Below are 22,257 nucleotides of genomic sequence, written 5' to 3'. Positions count from 1 at the left end.
ATTTTCTTACTTTTGCATAATTAAAGTTTCCTTTTGCATAAATAAAACTAAACACAAATTCCATGAGCACTTATAAAAACTTCTACTTGCATACAACTGGACCAGCATTAAACAATGCAGCAGAACCACATGTATTTGTGGGTTTTTTTTAAACTTGTCTGTAAAAAAATAGTACTGCATTAGTAGTAAATAAAAGCACTAAGTAAGTATTGCAAGACATACAATAATGTCTGCTGGCAGGATCACAGAAGTGTATCTCTAGTGCTGTTTTGACAAAATGTCAAAATCTTCACTTGAAAAACAAATTTAATGTTTGTATATTGAGAATTAAGAGCATGCTATTATAAACTTGACAGAACCTCTCAACAGTCTGTTAAAAATAGTGGCAAAAATGAACATATCAAAGCCTGGTTTTGATTTAGGATTGCGTATTTAAAATAATGACAAAACATCATATATAACAGTATTTATAAACTACATATGACCACAACCTAAAGTGGGCCAGATTTTTTTTCTCCAGCATTCTTTGTTGAAGAAAAAAGGTGAAGCAATCCACAACGGGCCAGTAGTACCTGTATCATTTGTAGTTATTTATTCCTTACTCATTTGTTGACTTTTCAAACAATTTGAAATCATTGTTACTTTTAATCCCATCAAAACCAAAGATAAACATCCCAGGAGAACAACCATTATTAGAAAAGCAAAACCAGTACTGCACTTTGCCATTCATTATTGTATCCAATTTAATTTCTGTTTTTACAGAATTTTCCATGTTTTTCCTTCCTTGTATAAATATATCCTCTAGATTTACTCTTCATTTATATTTACAAAAAAGAACAAACAGTAGAATACCAGAAATGTACTGCCAATATAGCTGCATTTCTTTCCATACAGATATCAGTGAAAAGTTGTCTATATAAGATATATATATATATATTTATATCTATATTTATATCTATATATAGTCTATATAAGCTATTTTCCCTCTTTCACTTTTCTGTCTCTAATTTATTGTTATGGAACACGATAAAAAATTGCTTTCCCTTTTGTAATACTAAACATGATATAGTACTCAAGGAAAAAGAAGTTTAGTCTTTAAGAGCAAAATAGTGACCTGTGTCTGAGACCAAGTTTTGTTGGCTGGCACAACCCTTGTGAGGTTTTTAATCTGCATTGTGAAGTATGTGAGTAATACAAAAAAAACCCCAAACCTTCCAGTAAGATACAAAACATACTTATTACAGAAACCAAAGAAAATGAAAGAGCTTGAATCTCAAGAACAATGCAAGTCTCTCTTGTGAGAAACACTTTAAGAAATTGTAAATACATCACCTTATGAAATAGATGGATAAATTCAGCCTTCCTGACGGAATGAAAAAAAAATATTGCTCAAATTAAGAATTTTTTATTACCAGCTAGTGATGGTGGAATTGAAATATTGCAAGAGAAAATTATTGTGGTTTTAGAAAAGGCAGGTTTTTTCTATATTATCTCCTAGAAGTACATGTTATGAATGTTACTCTAAGAATTTTTGAGCATCAGGGTAGGCATAGAGGATGGGGGCGTAACTCCATCTCTCCAGGGTAAGTTCCAACACTGACAAACAGCTGGAAACTACGTAAGAAAGCATAAAAAGGACAGACATCCACACAGCACTGATTCACCCCCAGTCTCCAGTGACCTTGTGCAGCAAGTTTCTTGTTGTCTCTGTAAATCTAATATTTGAGCTTGTCAAAGTTATGCTTGAACTGGGGTAAACTTTTTGCATCCACAACAGCCTGCAGCAAAGAGCTACATAGTTTACCTACATGAAACATAAAGAAATACTGCTTTTGTTCACTCTGAATCTATTTCAATGAATTTGAATGTTGCAAGGGAGAATGAATATTTGCTCATTTATCTACTTCTATTCTCTTTTATAATTTAAATTATTACTTCTCTTAGATACTACAGCTTAGACAAAAATTCAGCAGCTTTCTGATTACATCACTAAGAAAAACACAGGTTTTTGTTCACAGGAAAATAACATTAATTTGTATATCTGATTTATGGCTGCAAAGACTATAAACCTCTGGGCAATGAAGGATTTTGTCCTGATGGTGGTACAAGAAAGTTTCAAATCCTGACAGCGAAGAGAAAGAAGAAACACTGAGCATGGGAAATCTCAGATTTTTCTGCAAGAATCCCTGCATGTTCTGGATTGCACGGCAAAAACTTTCAAATTTAACAAGCAACTGAGGGAAACCATAAAAGGATTATTTTATGTTTTGACAAGGAATTAAACATATTCCAAGTGAAATTATCTGAGATTTCTGAGTTTGCCAAACTCTACTAAAAATGTCACAAGAGCACATAATTACTTTCTCCCTTTCACATTTTTCTTACCAGACTCTTCTGTTTCACTTACTGGCCCAAATTCATAGAAAACACCTATGTCTGTCAAATTATTCTGGTGCCTCTGTAAAGTCTGAAAACTGTTCTGTGCTTGTCCTGGCATAGTTCATAACCACACGGATTACATGTGTTTTTTTAAACAGAGAAGATGTCTAAGGATAGACAGCTGCAATTCAGCAGCTGGAGCCCGTCCTACTAAATGTGATGGCTCTGCACTGCTCCCCACCATCCCTCATATGAAGCATTCCAATTGTGGTAAAGAATCAGCAGCCTAACTTGAGCAGATGTGGCAAAACAGCCTACAGAAATTTTACTAATTGTAATAAAAGTTTGTTTGGTTTTCTCTTTTGTTCTGTGTTTTTGACCCAACTATGAACATCCTTCTGTTGAATACACCTTCCAGTTGCATATGCCACTCCACCAGCATTCCCTTCCTACATGTCGATCCCTCTTTTCTTTGAGCCCAGCCTTACTTTGTCTTCCAAGCAGACTGTGCATGAGCTCATCTGAGGGTTAGAAATAAACTTCAACAAGAAAAAATTTGCACTGTCCAAGGAGAAATGGCAAGCACAGCACTGTATTCACTGATGGGTCCTTCCTTCCCTTCTACCAGCACTGAAGGTTTGTGAGGCAGCAAAAGATTCTTGCCTAATTTCTCCTTACAAAGTCAGCACTGGTATGTCAGCCACTTTAAACTGCTTTCATAGCACTGGATAGGTTTTGGCATCTCAGGATTAAGACTGTTGTCAAACTGAACTCTAATTAGAAGTGTTCATTTCTCTCCAGTCAATACAGGAGGAGCCTAAATGGGCTTGGTCCTAACTTAACTGCATAAAGAAAAAAAATACATAATGAAAAATGGAGAAATTTGGCCCTATACCTTCTGCTGATTGAAAACCACATTGATGGAGATGACTTTCATCAGCTCCTTCTAATAGAGTGGTCCACAGCAGGTACTTTCCTAAATGTCCCTCTGGTAGAGGCAGCCAGCCCATGATAACCCCACAGCTACATTAAGAGTTGTTATCAGCAAACTGCTAGAAGGAACACTTTCAGAATTGCTAAGGCAGTAAGGTTAAAGTCTTGGGAAAAGAAATGGAAGTCCCAGCAATGCCAGAGGAGATGTATACATGTCCGAGCAAGGGCTAAGCAAGCAGTGGTAGGGTATCCATGGATGTACATCTTTCAACACATGAAATAACAAATTAGAAGAAGGACTAGGTGCAGAACTCATCCATGAGAAAACCTGCCAAATTATTTCAAATTTTCAGATGTAACTGTCATAAAAGGAACATGAAAGATATGAAGGAGAAAAGAAAGACTTCTTAAAAAGGAACAAAAAGGAACTGAGAAAAGTTCTGTTCAGGCTTATAGAGCACAGAACACTATTTAAATAGGAGGACAGCCTTTAAGGCACTAAGTTTGAGCTTGGGAAAAATATACCTCCTCTCTTCATATGCATATTTACTACAGCTTTTAGGAAGTAAATGCTATAGTAAAGATCAATGACTTTAGAAAAATACATGCAAAGATTTTGCAAAAGATTGAGACACAGATGATACAATGACTCAACTTCAGTATCTTGATAACAGCTAAAACTTGATCACCATAGGGTTTTGGGCTAAGAGGAACTTAACTGTTTCCAACTTAAAAAGAAAAGCAAACAAAATCACAAGAAAACAAAAGCAAAAAGTTTTTAAAAAGTGAAAAGTAGGATAATTATGCAGACATCAATATGCATCCGTATCTAAATGCCACAGACCCCAAGAAGTACTCATATATTTAGAAAGCTTCCTTTCTCAAATGCAGTGCACACACGTGACCTCATGTATATAAATGCATACACCAGCTGTATTTTCTTCCCTACTTACTTGCAGCAAATGTCTCAAAAGAGGCAACACTGCATAACATTTTCTTCAGGTACACACACATGCAGAAAAGCAAGAGAGGCATAGCAAATTATCGTAAAGTTTAACATTGCACATGGAAGATCAGTCTCATCAAGTGCTTCAAGAGAACTAAAATCAACCTCATCCCAAAGAAGTCTGAAACAAAACCACCTGATACCACTGCCAAATCACAACTGCTTCTTCCTGCATTACTGATAAACACATCTGCAGCCCTGGACTTTCTCTCTGACAGACTTCATACTTTTGCCATCTACTAATGACTGACTGGCTTGATCTGTTAAAAAAATGGATTTTAACTTTTTTTTAAATAACAAGAAAAGTATTTTTTACCCCTCATTTCCAAAAACAGTTTGAGCAGTTTGCCATAAATGTTCAAAAAATATCTCAACTAGTAAATGACTGCCAAATTCCAACAAGAAAGGTAAAATGACTGGGAAAAAGAATAAGCCACTGAAAATCTTTTCTTAAAATGGAAACACTTGTGTAATTTCAGCTCTCCATTGCAAGCACTATTATGTCCTCTGAAATAAAGAACTCAAAAGCTCTCTTTCAAGTAGAGTTGAGTTATAGTTTAAAGGCCTCTTGATTTCAGTCTTATTTAAGAAAAATCAAACAGGTTTATCTTAATGAATACAGAGGCTAAAAGCACCAGGTTCTTGTTTACTGTAAAGACTTATCCATACCATGCAATTTTTAACACAAATACTTTACATATTAATACAAACAACTTGTCTTCCAGATAAGCTTTAAAATTTTTACTGATCCTCTTTTTTCTTTAGTCCATTTTCTGTTAAATCTGCCCAAGATATGCCACAGGCTCAGGATTAAGAAATAATAATAAAAATAAATCAACAACTAGACAAAAAAAATCCAGTTCAATCCGCTTTCAACTTACAAAAACGTGCCTCATAGGGACCATAAAATCCATGTAATTACCTGCTGCAGGATCTGTAACTGCCTGACTGGTGATGCCAGATGGTGGTTCTTGAAGCTGGTATGTTGCATTTGTGGAGGGTGTCGTAGGGCTGGTGTTGCTGTTTGTCATGTAATGTGAAGGATATGGTGAGCTGTTATAATACTGTGCATATTGGCCCTGGCCAAAACTGGGGTAAGAGGGATATTCCTGCAAGACAAAAAAGTGACTGAATAACCCATCGAAGTTTTGCTACTTTTTAGTATAAATTCCAAAATATAAATGCAAACACATGTCAGACTTTGAGCACGTATGCTTCCTGGACTGGATGCTGTAGGACCTAAAACTGTGAGGCAGTAAAACAAAATCTAAATTACACATAATTTAGTATGTCTTCTCATACAAGTAGTTTATTAGACACCCTGCTGAAGATGTGTGAATAAGAACATCAACCTCAGACAGTTAGTTCTAGTACTGGAAGATGACAGATTGAAGAAAAACATTTATAAACTTTAGTTTAACTTGAAAGCATGACAATTTCTTTCAGCAAGCTATTTAAGGGCTACATTTTTTCAGTGGATGAGAATTCTAAGTTTGCCAAAGTTTGCTGAACTCCTATTTACAAATTTACCTGCTGTGAACTATTAAATCCAGTAGAATTTGTGAGTGAATTATTTCCTGCATATATTCCTGATGATGTTGTAAAACTGCTGCCTGAAATGAAATGAAAAATTATGTGAATTACTAAAACAAAGTATTGGAAAATACCTTCTATCACATCATTATATCATAACATTATGGCATATTTGTAATATTTCGCACATGTTGACGATTCAGCTCTGTAACATGTTAATACATAGAAAGTGATAATTCATAGATCACTCTGGGTTTCATTACTGCAATTAAAAAAAAAAACTTTGAAATTTAGAGTGGAATTTTGGACCCACCAAATATTTTCAACCCACCCTCAGATTGAAAATGAGGTTACTGTACCCCATGAGTAACAACCAGCACTATGGAAGTAATGAGGGTTTCTTTACTTTTGTTGTTGTTGTTGAACAATAAAGGCAAGCCGTGTCCAGAGAGACACCATCTCCCCTCCTGAAAGCATGGTGGCTCTGCTTCTGCCCCCACATGTGACAACTGTGTCCTCTCAGCTCAGTCTGACTGCAAAGCCATTAGGACTCACTAATCGATCAGACACAGCCTTGGGCTGCAAACTTTTGACAGTGTGCTGGGCATGACACAAGAGAAAAAAAGTACCTCTCTGAGAAGGGAGACCCAAGATGGAATTTAGCCCAGAGACTGAATTACTGTCTTCATCTCCCTCCTCCAGCTTTCATGAGCCACCAAAAATAGACAGATGGGGCTCTCGTTTAATACCCAGCCCAAGAAGCTGTTCCACTAAAAGGGCAGCAACCCCCTTTCAGCTGTCTCACCTCACTGGTTATAACCCAGCAGTGACACAGCCACCAGCTGAGACATATGGATGCACAGGGTGAAGCTACAAAAGCCACCACAAAGTCTGTAATGAGGCAACCTATTGAATTCATCCAGTCAGTGCAGGTTATTGAAGTGCACAGGTTGTTTACAGCCTCCCTCACCACCCAAATCTGCCCCAGTGCAAAGATACACAGAGACCTTGGGAGCAAAACTTGCAGGTGAGCAAAGGAGACAAGGAGGGATGAAAATCAACAGGAAGTCAGGCACACAGATGCACCAGTCCTCTGATGTACCCAACACAACTCCATTAACAACCAAATCCAAAAAGAGGCTACTCATTGGGAGAAGTGATACTTCTTGCAGCTCCAAAGAGGACAGAATGCAGGCAGGGGTCCATACTTACTACAGCCCCTGAAGGGCATTTGTGAGGTATTTCCTTTTCTTAAAAAAAAAAGCAAACCACCAAAGCAATAGGTATCCTAGCTATGAGAAATAAAAGGAAAAGTATTTATATGTCTTGACTGCAAAAGCAACTAAAAGCACATACAAATTAAACCTCAAAGAAGTATATGGGAAGTCCAACAGCAGTGGGAGTAAAGAATGAAACTTAAACTTAATGTATGAAATGACTGTAAACATTTCTCTTCTATTTTCTACTAGTGCAAAATCTCCGATTGTTGATAGATGCTACTAATCCTCTGAACTAAAATCAGATTACTTCAGCAGGAGAGTTGACATCCAAGTTTAGCAGATAGTACAGATAAACAGTACTAATGAGAAAAACATGTTTTAAATTTAATTTAAAATTGGAAAACAGATGTTATTTTTTTATTGTAGCAAACACGAGAGCCAAAATACAACTGAAAAATATTTTAAATTGCAAAACTTTGAAATGATATTTTATTTCTAATAGTGCTCTGGGTGGAAGAATACAAGCCACTGTGTCTCTTTTCTGCAGGCTTTTTTGAATGATGCAGTAATACATGCAAACCCAGGTTTTAAGGCTGCACAGTTTGAGCCACTCTAAAGTGATATAAAATCCTGTCATAGTTCTAAGTAGAAAAAACTCCAGACTTTGTTTGAGGAACACATTATCTCTCCTCAGAAAGTTTGGAAAATAATTTGCAAGAGCAAATGAGAAAAGTAATTACATGCCAGCCAGCATCTCTCCCTCTCAGACAAAGACACACACACACACTAACACACAGATCTCTCTCTTTCATCTCATGGTCAGCACCGGCCTCTATGGAGGAGGGGTAAGGGTCTCCTAGACCGTAACAAACATGAAGCAGGTTTTTCTGAAACAGCTCTGTGGGCCACCCAGAACTACAGGACTGAAGTTGTTTTTAAAATACTCACGGTTTTGCAAATTGTTTTTTAGATATTCAGCCATAACATGGCATAGAGCCGCCATCCTGCTTTAGCTGAGCAAACACAAAAATGAGAATCACTACAAAACATGCGAGATTTACTGCCCCAAGTTGGCCGGCTACACAGCTTTAAAATGTGATAAAAGCTGTAAATTGCAGGTCAAAGGTCTATTTTGCAAAGAGCTCTGACCCACATTAAAGCTGGGAATCCCAGTCAGCATGGGAAGGCGGCCGGACCCTGCTGGGACCAGGGCGCGCTCCAGGCGCGGGGCGCGCCCTGTGCCGCCGCAGGCACGGGGTAAGGGCCTCCCCCGTGTACTGGCCACAGAAGCCCATTTGCTTTCCTAGCTCAGTCTCCTTGCCATGGGCTATGTCTATCATCAGGGTACAATGTATGTGGCAGAAGTTTAGTGCAGCTCTCTTGGGAAAGCCTTAGACGGCCAGATGGGCTATTTAAACTCAAGGTTTCTTCCGTTTGCTTACAGTGTTTAAAAATCCTTGGCAAACTCCCCCTTGTTGTCCTAGTAACTGCTTAGCCATCCAGCACAATATTTTTATACTGTATAATAATAACCAAATACCTTAACGTTTACTTTTTTACGGTTGAATTCCCAAACCAATCAGATAATTATTCTCTATCATCACAGCCTTGGTAACTAAAACAATGCCAGTGCTCATCACAGGTGTAGCACCCTTCCAGTGGTAGGGTACTTGGGTGCAGGGTAAAAGCAATCCTTTTTACCACAAAGGAGACTCAAATAAAGACATGTGCAAATGGAGTCCTTTCCTTGCTGTTTCCCCCATCCCTTCTCCCCTCCATTTATCCTCACAGTGCAATCCTTATAACTCTGCCAATATAGAAACAACAGCCCATTCCCACAGCCATTAGTCATGTAAGTGGTCTTTCAACATCTATGAAGCAACTTATATGAAAAACAGCTTAAGGAACACACTCGTTAAATAAAGTTGGGGGAGGGAGGGAGTGGGGAGATGGACGGCAGAACCGCCTGAGTCCTCTTCTCACCCTCTCCCCTATGTACCCTTCCTTACTGAGATTATAAATTTGCAACAAACAAAAGTCCAATTACCAGAAAAAACTTAGCAAGGAGTCACAGGCAGCAATTCTCCTTATAATAAGTTGGCAGCCTCTCCCCCCACTATTGTTCGGTGACTAATGACGCTGTAATTTTACCAGGGTCAGGAAAAGCACTGGCTCTAATTGGCTGCACACGCACCGCGAGGCAGCGTCTCTACATTGCAGGAGACACTCATCCCAGGGAGAGGAACCAGAATTAACTCCAAAGCTTTGGAGCACGAGGTAACCCCAGTCAGGGAACACGAGCAGGACAACTGCAAGGCCACTAGGAAATCCCCTTTGCCGCAGGCAAGAATGCCAGCAGGGCCCCGAGCGCGCCGTCATGTAACGCTCCGTTGTGAAATAGGTTGTGGGATCCATTATCTCCATTTAGCAGCTCAGCAGCTGCATGCAGGACATGGAGCACAGCCATTGCAGGCTATGACAAGGCTGAGGCTGCAGCCTGCCCATATACTGCTAGAGGGAAAAGGGAGAATAAACTCATTTTCCTCTCTGGAGGTTTCTGCACAAACAACTGAACGGCAGCAGCACTAACCCAGCCTTCTGTCATGAGAATCAATTTTGTCCTTAAATAATAGTTGAAATTATGAATAGGTTCTCCTTCCAAAATTAAATCAGGAAAGAGAAACAAATGTTCCTGTTTACTTTTAACAGCTGTTCAATCAAAAGGAAGAATTAAGTCAATTTAGAGTTGTTTCAAATACAAAAGTTAACTTAATAAAAATATTATCAAGACATATATTCTCATGTATAGTGTAGACATATATTGTCAAATATTTAACTGCAAGAAAGACCTGTTCAGCAATGTGATTCTTTTCTACTTAGTAACTAATGACTCCACCAGTCCTTTCATTTGACATATTCTCCTGATTTCCATTCTTATGGTCTCCAAGGTTTCTGTAGACCAGTCCTTCCCTCACCCACAGATTGTGCTGTTTATGAGCACAACAAAAAGGACACACTCCACAGGGACCCTCCAGCTCTGACCTGTGGCTCTTCTGCCAAAGCCAGGCTGTCAATGATCCACTTCCACAGGTGAGCAGCTCTCAGCCCAAGCACAGCAGAGCTAGAGCAGAACCCAGGCTAAGATCTCCTCCTCCCTAAGCCCTGCAGACAGTTCCATCATTAAATCAATGCTTCTGATCCATTTCTCGTTAGAGCTTCACAACTGGGTCATCTTTATTTTTGCAGACTATTTTAAGATTCTTGCCTCTCAAAGCATGCAGTTGAAATGCTTTCCAAGATCTTATTGTTCCATCTTTTGACAACTGTCACCCTTTGCTGAGCTTGACAATTCTGATCTTATGCATACTTTGCATACAGTAAAACAATGGCAGACTGTATGCAGTCTATTGACAGAGTCCTAGCTTTGCACTGTTAATGCCAGCATTCACATTACTTACAGCATTCACTTAAGATCTTCCAAGCACTCTCTATGTTATCCTGTGCTGCTCCCTCTGTCTTCCCTCTATTGAATGATTTTCACATAGACATCTGCAAAACTATTTTCCTGCCCTGCCTAAAATCCCTTTTTATTGACACCCCTCTGCTCAATATCTTACAAAAAACACCCTTAGAGCTGTTAGATAACCAGTATGGGGTGCCAACTGTTTATTATACATAAACAGTGTCAGCTTTATTGTTTCATTAGGCTCTTCTAGCCTGTGTTTAATTTTAGCCTCCAACATCTATGGGGACTATATTTTTATTTTCCTGTAGAAGTTAACAGGATCCCAGTATATGACTGTGGCATGAAGGCACTACTGCAATAGAAATTATAGGCAGCACAGACATGATTTTTCAGCAACACTATTTCCTAGTGACTATGAATTATCAGTTCCTTAAAAGCTGAAATGTTCATTCAGAAGTTCATTTTAGCCGCTGTTGGCAAGTATTTTGAGCTCTCTCCTTCAAAGAGGTAGGATTTTTAGGGGGGGAGGTGGGTGTGGAGGTATGTTTGTTGTCTGAGTTTTTTTGTGTAGCTGCCTGCAGAAAGCAAAACCAGTAACCTTGTTTGGTTATATTTACTCTGATGAGGAGAAGATCATCACTACTCAGCATGTAGATGAAAATCCATGTGCTACCCTGGTCCTGTCCCTCTTGCTTGTCAGAGTATACTGTAAGTCAGCAATATTTCAGAGGGTCACTTCTGCCCTATGGAGCTACTCAACACACAGCTCAAAAGGAGATTAAAAAAAATACCACAAAAAACATCTCTCTTGTGTCTGAGCAAAGGACTGGATCAATATATCCTTAAAGCTATGGAACAAAAGCAAAATATTATTCACTCAGTCTCTGAAAGCACTTCTGCCTCAAGACATTTCATGGAGCGTTTACTTGGTGGCACAGTTTAGACTGAGCTTGATAATACACAAAGGTGCTAAACTTATAAAACAAGTGGTCCCTTTCTGTGATTGAGGGCTTATTTCATCAATTCCAAAATCTGCAACACACCTGACACCTACTGCCAAAGTCAAGAGTGAAAAGGTCTGTAGCAGACATCCCAAATTAGCTATTTGTGGTAAACAAAGATTTTTTAAAATATCCATTTGGTGGTGAACAATCCAGAATCAGGCACATCTAGTGACTTCTCAATACAGAAGGGGGAAAAGGAATTGGGAGAACGAGGTGGAAAGACATTAAGTAAACTAAACAGGAAAGTACAGCTACAAAATATAATTGATAATAATAGCCTGCACATACAAAGGCTTACAGCTTTTAAATAGACTTCAAAGAAAGAGACTTCAATCATTGCTTAGCTACCTCCACAGCTGCAGTAGGTATTTTTATCTTCTTCTCCCTCCTCGAACACATTCAGGTGTCAAATTATATTTGGCACTTCCTAAATTCATAATCCTGTCACGTTTTACAGGACTAGCTTTGTCTCATTCACTATTTGCTACACTGCTGCTATTCAGAGACACATTTTTTTACTGTAATAACACGAGAACATTTCACTGTTTAAAATTTAACGAAGCAAGGGATCTTCCAAACTGCTGAGAGCTGACCTGTTGCTCTCTCAGCAAAGGCAATCATCATTTCATCTCCAACTGCAATGAACCAGAGTTAAGCGCTCAAGCAAACGTTCATTTTTATTCTAGGATATAACAAAATAAGGAGGAAAAAGCCCCACCATAGCATTAGCAATATCTAATTAATGGTAATATCTGTTTATACAGACCTTGCATCTGGTAGCTATAGGGAGCCTGTCCAGGTTGAGGTGTGCTAAAGCTGGCACCGTAGCTTAGAAATCCTGTCTGTCCAGGTGACTGTGACTGTGCCAATCCACCTTCTGTCTTGATGCCTGCCCACAATGCACCTAAATCAGTTAGTGACAGCAAATCTATTTGTTCATATTCAAACAGGGACGGAAAATAAAATCACTTAAATAACAGACATATTAAAATATATCTACTATAGCCTGAGAGAAGAAATATTGAGGGCATGCACAAATTAATAGGGTAAGGGCAGTCTAAAAGCACACTGAAAACTGAAGTTCACCAGGGAGAGGTTAAATTCAAAACTGTTTCCAATAACTGCAAAAGAAATTTATACATGAACAGGAAGTTGCATTATTCCTTTTTTCCTTTCCTGCCAGAGGCAAACTTTTCCATATATTCATGACATTACACAGAGGTAGATTAGCAACTTTATATGAGTTTAATGAAGCATAGCATAGCCAAGCTCTCCTGCCATCTACCCATTAACAACATAACTGAGAATTGCATTGTATATTATTCCTACATGAAAATTACACAGCTCCAAGAATGGTTTTTTAAAGAATTAGTAGTGGATGAAGAGAACTAGCAGTATTAAGTGCAATGATGATTTTTCAAAGGTAATTAAAAACTAATTCAGTTCTTAACAAATAAGCACCTAAGTGACAGGAACTGTTCCTGAAGCAATCTCCTGAGCTGGGGAAAACACAGCAGAGTCATTAATCTGCACTGACAGAGAAATCCATTATACACCACATTACTCTCTCATTTCTAAATTTAGTTATAAAAGAATCCAAAGTCTAATCAATGAATGACTTGCTGCCCAGTTTCAGTGATTCTTCCCTGAATTTGTAAGGCAATGAGCAAGCAAATATCAGCAAGCAAAATACTGAGGAAATGCACACAATTCAGCCTCTGTCTCTTAGTTTTAATTATAAGGTTGTCCCAACATGAACTAACATTTAAAAATAATAATAGTCAAAGTAATGGAAAGGTGATACAATATTCTTAGGTTTCACTGTGGCATTCAGTGACACCTCATTGTTCAGAAACCAACAATATTTGAACTGAATTAACTAAGTGTGAATTAGTAACATTCCTTTGAAAATTACTGTTAATCTAAGTCCATTTCCTGGTTGGATTTTTCTTTAGAAAATATTCAACAATGTTTCAAGGTAGGAGAGGGCTCAGAAGTTGCTGTGTTCGCAAAACTTAAACACCTACCTATATACAAATGGCAGCATATTTTCTACGATCTAAGTTATTATTTTTCAACTGTTGTCATTAGTTAACCTTAATTTCTTCTGCCTTCTAACCTTCTAACTGCTGAGCTAAACCTGTTTGCTTATTTTTCCTCGATGCTTACTTGATTCTTCTGTTTCATGTTACAATTAAGCAGTTCGAATGATGAATCTTGACACCTCATTCCCAAGGGGAAATTCCTGCTATGGATGGTTTGGTATCAACAATCCCTATTTGTTATCAGTTTAAGGACTTCTGAAATGCTGACTAAATATGGCTTAGAGAAAGTTTAACTAAATCAAGCATTAAATTTTTAGTCTAAATTTCCTTTAACAGCCTGATCCAACTCTCCATCTCAGACAGAGCAGGAGGAGATGATCAAAAGCAGGAGTAGGAGGATGCCACTTGAGTGAAGACAACTTGGCACTGACATGCCCTTTTGCAAACCTCCATGCTATGAAGAGCCTTTTATCTCCTGGGACTTACTCTCACACTTACTCTCATCCAGAAAGCCTTCACTCATCAAACCTTGATGCTCCCTTCTCCCAAGTCTAATGTACCCAAGGAAGTGGGGAGGGACAGTGACACAAGAGGACTGCCAGGATCTGGAAAGTAAAGAAGTTGGTAAGCAAAGCCTTGGCTAGATGCTGGTGCTGGAGCAGGCAGGAGGAAAGAGCTTCAGGAAATTCTCCAGCCTCCTCAGGGGCTTTGCAGATGAAGCAGAGCCAGGAGCCCCAGGGCAGCAGCTGTCAATGGCATTCCCCTCCACCCCCCTTCCTGCCTGCATGGCTGCATGGCTGTGGAGGTGGGGAACTGGAAAAATGAAGAGGCTACAGTGGAGACAGCACCTTCCCAAACTCCACTCTAGAGACAAAACTTGAGGCAGGCTGATACAGGAACTCACAAATACTCTTTCTTCCAGTAGACCCAGAGAAAAGAAACAAAAAGAAAGAGGCCTCAACTCAGTTTTTCCTTTCACTTAAGCATAAATCTTCTCCCTTTACACTGCTGTAAAATTTCTGCCTGGATGAAAGAAAGGCAAGACAGAGGGTACATAGGGTCTAAATTGCAGATCAAAGAGTAGAATTTTGGCTCTAAGCAAAGAGTAGAATTTTGGCTCTAAGCAAGGCTTCAGTTCTTACCTACTGCAAGTGAGTGTCCTAATGCTTCCCAATTTCATTTGGGAGCATAGACTATATGACATGCCTTAAATATGCAAAAATATATGTTAAGTCCCAAAACTTTTTAATAGTTATTTGCTTTTAAATATTACTCCTATAAAATACATCAGCAAGGAGCACCTTAGCACCAGCCACAAGGCACAAGTCTGAAAAGAACAAAACATGTAAAAATTCTCTTGGCTCAGGAGCTGAGGATTTCAGTGGTCAAAAGTAGCTCTGCAGTGTAAAACATTGCAAATTTATCTGAAGTTCTAGGCATGGGGGATGGACCAGGCGAAAAAACAAACCAAAACAAAAGAGCAGGCAAGCATGTTAACCCCCACAGCAGCTGCCAAGTAAAGCAACTCTCAATTACAGCTGCGACGACAGTGAGACAGCTAAACTCAAGTAGTGAAATCAAGGCCTGGCTAAAGTCAGTGGGAATTTTAGAACTGACTTCAGTGAGGTCAGGATTTAATCCAGAGGAACCAAGAAAAAACAAAAGAGTCACTGTTTGGGCTGCCCAAGCCTAGTAGTCAGCCAAGTATGAACACGAGGTGTCCACAGGAGAAACAGGTCAACAAAAGTAGGGTGAGCAGGGTGGGGAAAAGGGTTGTCTGTTACCATCCCACCTGATCCAGATGGAATTGGCAGACCAGCTCTCATCAGCAACAGGAGCTCCTGTTTCTGTGTGTGTTTGTGTATGTGTATGTCTGTGGATGTGTCCAAGAGTACCCATCTCATAGTGTAAGTTTAAAATACATGCATTTGAACTGAAACTGAAACATCCAATCTGTACTTAGAAACCTATTTTAAAGTAAGAGGAAAAAATAATATATTTCTTTTATCTAGTCTTCACCATAATCTGTCATACAATATATTTGAGATCCAGTGGATTTTCAACTTGCAGACCTCAAGATGAGAGATTCACCAGTTTTGCACTTAAAACTTTTAACAATTTTAAAGTGAACAGCTTGTATGGTGAGTTCTGTCCTTTTGGTATAAAACATTATCTGAATGTATTCTTACAAATATACTGCTCAAAGCATATGGATTGTATATTTTTAATATATTCCCCCTGAGGAATATAAGACCTATTTTCTAATAATGCATCCTCACTGCTGCACTGCTATGTGGTCTGCCAGCAGACAGTCTGGCAGGAAAATGGTCTCACCCATGGCAGCTTGTTTTTAAATTAAATTCTTTGGGAAATATTTGCTACTTAGTACTATCTACTTCATCAGGCAGACAGAGCTTTAGTGGCAATTTACCTCAATTTTCACCTCCAGGGAGTTTTAAAACATTGGAAAGTGAGATTCTTTTTGACGGAGGCATTTTTGAATCAGTTTTTTTGCCTGCTGAAAATCTGCACAGCCTCGCAGATTCATCTGGGTTCTAGTAATCTGTATCAGCTGAAATTCAGACTTCTTCATCCCGATGTAGCCTCACGCAGTGCTGGGGAGCAGAACCCTGAGCAAGTTGCCAGGGGTTGGGACTGTGTCATGGAAGGCCTGAGATCTCTTTCCCCATTTCACTGCTCTATCTTTGATGTCACCAACAAAAAGCTACTGAACCTCTCCTGATCCCAAAATGGGTTCATCTTCATGAGTATCTTTCTAGCTCTTTAATATATAAATTAAGCGTCACTCATTCCAAGGTGGGAAAATTAACAGTCTTCCACAAGAAACGCTCCAGAGCACAGCTGTCCCACTGTGTACTAGCCTAAGGGTCCCACAGTCTCAATCTAAAAAACCATTTACCTCGGGAACAAACGAGCACGGCCGTGATTTCTTACCATAGGAAGGGATTCCGTAGGGCTGGCCGGGCTGGGGGTAGGTGGCGTAGGCTGTGGCTTGTTGCATGCCCGCTGTAAACTGTGTCTGCCCATAGGCAGCCATCGCTTGTGACGACGGGGTGGGAAGAATATGTGGGTAGGGTCTGCTATTGATTACAAATGACAGAAAATAGGACACACTGCATTAGACAGACATGCGAGCGCTTATTTTTAGCCTTATTATAATCCTGCTGCTTCATTAACACACAATCATAGGCTGTGCTAGACATCAGAAACTTTAAGAGACAAAACAATAAGAAATCAATAATAAAAGAATAAGTGAAGTAAGAATTTTACAAATATTTTTTAAATACATTCTTAGCATTGAAAAAAAAATATTTTTTTTCCCTAAAAGCTGCTGCGGTTTAAATTATGGCTTAACAGATGGACTCAATTATTATTTTAAATGAGGTTAAAATCTGCCTATTTCAGTTATTATTATTACTACTACTATTATTATTTTAAAAAGATATCATACTTGGAAGGGTAAATCTGTGGTGGGGAGAACTGGTGTGTTTGTCTTGGGCTGAAACCACTGCTTCCAATTGCTGCACCAAGGAGAAAAGAAAGCATACAGAAGTGTAAATACACACACCAAAGATAAATATTATTTTTCCTAATAGAATTTCAGAGTATTAACAAGATTTTAATTAAATTCAAATATCATTGATACCTTCGATAGAAAATAATATTTTATCAGGATCTATACAGGAATGCTTAACATTAAAATCTTGATTGCAAATCTCAAATACTAAATTGCCCCTTTGTACAATTCCTGAGCCATAGTTTATTCTTTGCTTGCACACAGGCAACATTTTCAATGCAAACAACCTATTTCCTGCTGGAAACATTTCCCTCCATAATTTCAAAGGATTGTTGATATCTCAAGTGCAACATTTTATTAACTTTTAGAATTTTTAAGACCTACATTTTATGAAGGAGTTTTATGCGTGCCTCGATTGAAAACATATGGCCCGCTTCAGAGCACGTGCCTCTTTTTTAAAAAAAAAAAATTCCTAATACGGACTATGTATTACCTTATTACACTTCTATTTTCTTCCACCTTATCTGCTGTCTAAAATGCTTTCAGCCCTTGAAATCAGTACTGCACAAGGACGTCCAAGGTGCAGATGCTGTTAGTGAAGCCTGTAAGCGGAGGAGGCTGTACTCCCGGAGCCTCCAGCAGCGCTGCTGACATGGAGCCTCCCACCAACACTGCTCATTCCTGCCAGCATTTCTGGGTGCTGCTCAGAGCCCCAGAGCGTGGCAGCTCTGCTGGCCTGCTCTGCTCACGACAATATTTTTGGGAGCCCTTCCCTCTCTGGTTACTGTCTGGGTGTCACTTCTCCTCGAGGTCCCAAGGTGGGCTCGGAAGCCTTTGCCAGGAAAGGGTCAGCGGCGGGTTGTGAGACTACTGTAAAATCAGACAGCCCGAGAAACAACAGGCCTTATTGCTAAGTGCTTGGGAATAAACAAGGCATGCGTAATTACTCCTCACCAGCTCCCCCCTTCCTGGCCAGCTACAGGGAAAATCCATCATCTTTACACTCTGGGAGGGAAGCAGAGAGCCTCTTTCTGTGCCTTCTACACCCGATAATTTTTCTTTTCTGTGGCCTATGAGGCTGCAGATACGCCGAAAGTTACAGTCCAACTTTTATTCAGATCACCACAGATGTATGCAGCTACTATGTACACACTGTATTTTCTTCTTTTTCACCTTAGAAACCTTTCTTTGTGTTTTCAGGCTCGATGCTTTCATACTCAACAGCCTGTGCAGAAAATGAAGGCCGTGACAAGACCAGGAAAGGGCTGGCTACCAGGAGACTGACTGGTTCTGAGGCGTCAAATTTTGCTGCTACAGAAATGTAATCATGCAATTTATTATTAGATCCTTTTCTGATTTGATTTGCACCATAAACCCAGTGTGCTGGAAACACCACAGTTTGTCCACAGGTATGCAAAACTGAGCAAACACTTGAGCTTGTTCTCACAGTGTTTGTATCCTGTATGTCAGAAGCAAAGATGGATTTGGCTTTCTCTAAGAAAAGAAGCCTGACAAAAGAGTGATTACTTCGGTAATAATAAATTACAATAAGTGAGGAAGACCTACCCCTCAATTAGAATAATAATCACAGAGGCATGTATGTTTACTCACAGAAAACAAAAAGTAATTACTCTGTGCCAGAATACTCCCTAGTGAGATTCCCACCAAAGACACCAATGGACATTATTAAACCTGATATTGTAATGCTCCTTACTTGGGGAAAACTCCTGGTGACTTAAACTAAAATGAACAGAAATAGGCATAAGCTGGAAAGTACAAAAGGCTTTTTAAGAAAGGTGCACAGATTTAGACCACGTGGGATAAGAAAAAATAAATGAAAAAAATGTTGAGCTTAAAATTTTTTGTTTATTCCTTACCTGATCCTGAGAAATTGTCTAAAGACCCGTCTGTGGTTGTAGTAGTAGCGATCTCACTGCTGTTCATTGGTTCTGTTTTAACTACAGAAATATAAACAGAAGATATTCTACATGCTCCCAATATTCTTGCAGGCGCATGCACACACACTCACTACAAACACAAACTCAATGAAACAAAAATCTGCCAAAAATGCTCTAAATCATGGCTATCGATATATTGCATTTTATGTATTTGTGTACACAAACAATGCAAAATACTGGCAGCCATGATTTACACATAAATATAAGATGATCAAGAGGGTTATTCCTGTCCCCAAGGAATAAGAGCCACTGTAACAAACCAGAAGTCCCCATGCAACTCTCTGCACCTGTCCTGATTCCTCTTAATCCTGCAGATCCAACAATAAGGATCCACATTTAGATCAGGTCACATAGCATTTACAGGCTTGAAAGACAGCAAACTGAATAAGACAAAAGGAGAAATAATTTTAAATGCTTTTTGCTGAGGGCTGTTCAAATTTTGTTTCCAATTAAATAATTTTTCAGAGGAAAATTAAGAATTTGTGATGAAGTAAAAACACTTTTCTTGTGGTGGATTTCTCCTCTCAAAATGAAAACAACTTTATACTCAACAACTCTGAATAAAAAAAGAGGACAGAGTTCTCACGAAATACTTTAAAGAATGCTTTTACATTTTTTATCCCTCTGCACCCACAACACAATACAGCTGTCTGAGACTAAAAAAGAAAGAGACCAAGAGATTATTGCCTGGATCATGTTGATTCATAACTAATAATCAATTAATGACTTCTAATAAAACCTCAAGTAAACAAACAATTTCCCTTTTTGTCAGTCCAATGCTGAGTCTGTAATGTTAAAATCAGGACAGTATCCTGAGCAACGATGGGGCTGCCTTGGCATGGATGCAAAATAGGCACCAGTAACCACTCCCTATATAGTTTACCTATATATGTGTGTTCAGGAATTACAACCATCACTAGCAGAAACCTTTGGTACCGAGTTTGGAAAGGGTGATGCAGAGGGACTTCCCTCTCTTCACACAAGACCTTTCTTTTCATTGCCAGTCCACATTCTTATTTCTGCATTTCTATTTCTTCCACCCAGCCTCCTCCATGGGATTTGTAAGAAATCTCTCAAGATTCTACTAATTGTTCATTATTTTCTTTTGACTCTCATGCAGGATTTTAATCTGCTAACTTGGGAGATCAATGCTTGGCTGCACACAAAATTCTGCTGTGTCTACACTGACAAGCAATGCAATCCATTTAGGAAATTTTCAAGAAGTGAAATGGTTGGGGCAGAAGGCCCAGTGCCCAGAGGTTGGGCATTTTTGAGAGTGGTTATTCAGCTGGAGAACATTAGCTGCAATTCTGCAAAGCAGCTTTTTTGAAACAAGTGAAGACCAGGAGAGTCCCTAAGGGGAATTAATGTGGTAAGAAAAGGTGGCCACAAGGTTCACTCCAAAAGTGCACTCATGATCTGAACCATAACTCTAATACAAAGGTATTTCTTAAAAACACAGCATGTAAGTTATTCTCCATCCATTTAATGACTAAATACTGAAAGTCTAACACACAGATATAATGAAATATTTATTGTAAAATGTCTATCACAAGTACTTTTTCAGAAACTACCATATATGCCCTAGAATGTTGTCTTTAGAAACAACCACAACCTTAATGAACCGTTGTGTCACAGATATTTGGGAATCTAATAAAGATGAACAGGTAGTGAAAAACTCTCCTTCCCCCAAGCACTTTAATCAAAATGCCTGAAAATAACTGCATATTTCCTTCTACCAGCCTAAGTATACTTAAGAGCATGAACTCTTGCTATACAAAAAAATGAACTGAAAAGGATAGCCATGGGTTTACCTGTTGGAAATATTTACATGTACTCTTACTGCAAAGGAAGGTCTCCTGTTTGTCCAAGGCAAAACTGACCTGCAATGGAGCATATTTCACCCCGGAATCACGGGGAAAGAGAACTGCAAAGGGACTGTCCAGTAATACAAGTCTCACAGTCTAGCAGCACATGAGTCATCCATATCTATGATGAGAGACACATGGAGCTGTCCAAGGAAGCTAAGCTTTGGATGGGCACAGATCTAGCTCTGCCACATGCTGCTGACGGGTGCTCTGGATTTCAGCTCTTCACATTTTCCATGACAATTAACATTTCTGTGACATGTCCTAAGCCTTCACAAGATGACACTGGGAAATGGGAATATTGCCACATCTAGACTACACACATTGCAAGCTTGCCAGTAACAGCCAAGGCCACGCTCAGTTGTGGCAGAGACCGTGGAAAGTGACACAGGAAAGTTCCCATTTCTGCTGCTCCTTTATCAAAACTGACCTTTACAGAGGTGCAAAATCATCAGACTTGAATTCTAGAGACAGACTCTGATTTAGCAAGGTACTACTAAGTTTTAGTGCCACCCAAACCACTCATGTAATAGATTATCAGTAGGAAGTTCAGGAAGCAGACTAATGTCTTCTTAATCTGCTGCAAAAAGTCAGTGTTTATTCAGAACAGTGATTTAGATTTGGTTCATATGTCAAGGAGCTTAAGAAACTATGTCAATAAAAAGATATTTTTGCTCCTTATTTCTTGTTTCAAGTCACTTGTGAGATTCTAAAAAGACTTAAAAAAGAAACGGTGTAAAAAAACACACAGAACAATAGAAAAAGTAGGAATAGCAGATAATAGCACAAATGATAACTTGGGGGAAAAAAGGAAAAAAAATTCAGAGAATCACAACTGCTGATCTAATGTTATATAGATTGTTAAGATTTTTCTTCTAAAGGAACTCAGAGACTGCAAGTACAATGTGCCCTGTTTTGTCAGCTGTATAGCAAAAGGTGGTTAAAAAATGACTTACATGGCAGTTTCTGAACTCTGTTGAGAGAGAGAGAACTTCTGACCAGAACCCACAAGTTCATGTGGTTCACTGGCCAAGTAACAACTTTCTGAGTTCACAGCTTGTCATGCAGTTCCTGGTATATATATCAGTAAAGAGTGTTACGAGGAATGAGATGCTGGCTATTTTAAATATGGATTTTGAGATCTAGTACTTGGCTACTCCTAGCACAGAAATTGTAGGAATACCTCATAAAGATTTGCACCTTCCACCATGCAAAAAGGAAGGTTTTAAAATATTTTTTAAATGTTGCTGTTATTATATTAAATATATATAAGGCTTGCTCTACTGAACTCATCTTTTTTAACTATG

General features: G+C 38.9%; 1 protein-coding gene across 6 annotated transcripts in view; it reads right to left on the bottom strand.

Moving 5' to 3' along the window:
• The window catches only part of EYA1 (EYA transcriptional coactivator and phosphatase 1), a 146,022-nt gene that overhangs the window by 52,193 nt on the left and 71,572 nt on the right, over window positions 1-22,257 (bottom strand). For 3 of the 6 annotated variants that reach the window (XM_063392664.1, XM_063392701.1, XM_063392710.1), the window contains exons 4-9: window positions 19,002-19,082; window positions 17,059-17,128; window positions 16,542-16,687; window positions 12,308-12,445; window positions 5,849-5,931; window positions 5,241-5,427 (exon numbers count right to left, since the gene is read on the bottom strand). In XM_063392664.1, coding sequence (XP_063248734.1) covers window positions 5,241-5,427; window positions 5,849-5,931; window positions 12,308-12,445; window positions 16,542-16,687; window positions 17,059-17,128; window positions 19,002-19,082 — 705 coding nt within the window. The remainder of the gene's footprint in view (window positions 1-5,240; window positions 5,428-5,848; window positions 5,932-12,307; window positions 12,446-16,541; window positions 16,688-17,058; window positions 17,129-19,001; window positions 19,083-22,257) is intronic. The other 3 variants (XM_063392682.1, XM_063392672.1, XM_063392692.1) reach the window with 3 other exon arrangements.

Source organism: Prinia subflava, chromosome 1, assembly GCF_021018805.1.
Source record: "Prinia subflava isolate CZ2003 ecotype Zambia chromosome 1, Cam_Psub_1.2, whole genome shotgun sequence".
Lineage (NCBI taxonomy): Eukaryota > Metazoa > Chordata > Aves > Passeriformes > Cisticolidae > Prinia > Prinia subflava.
This window is presented reverse-complemented; position numbering and strand designations above follow the sequence as displayed.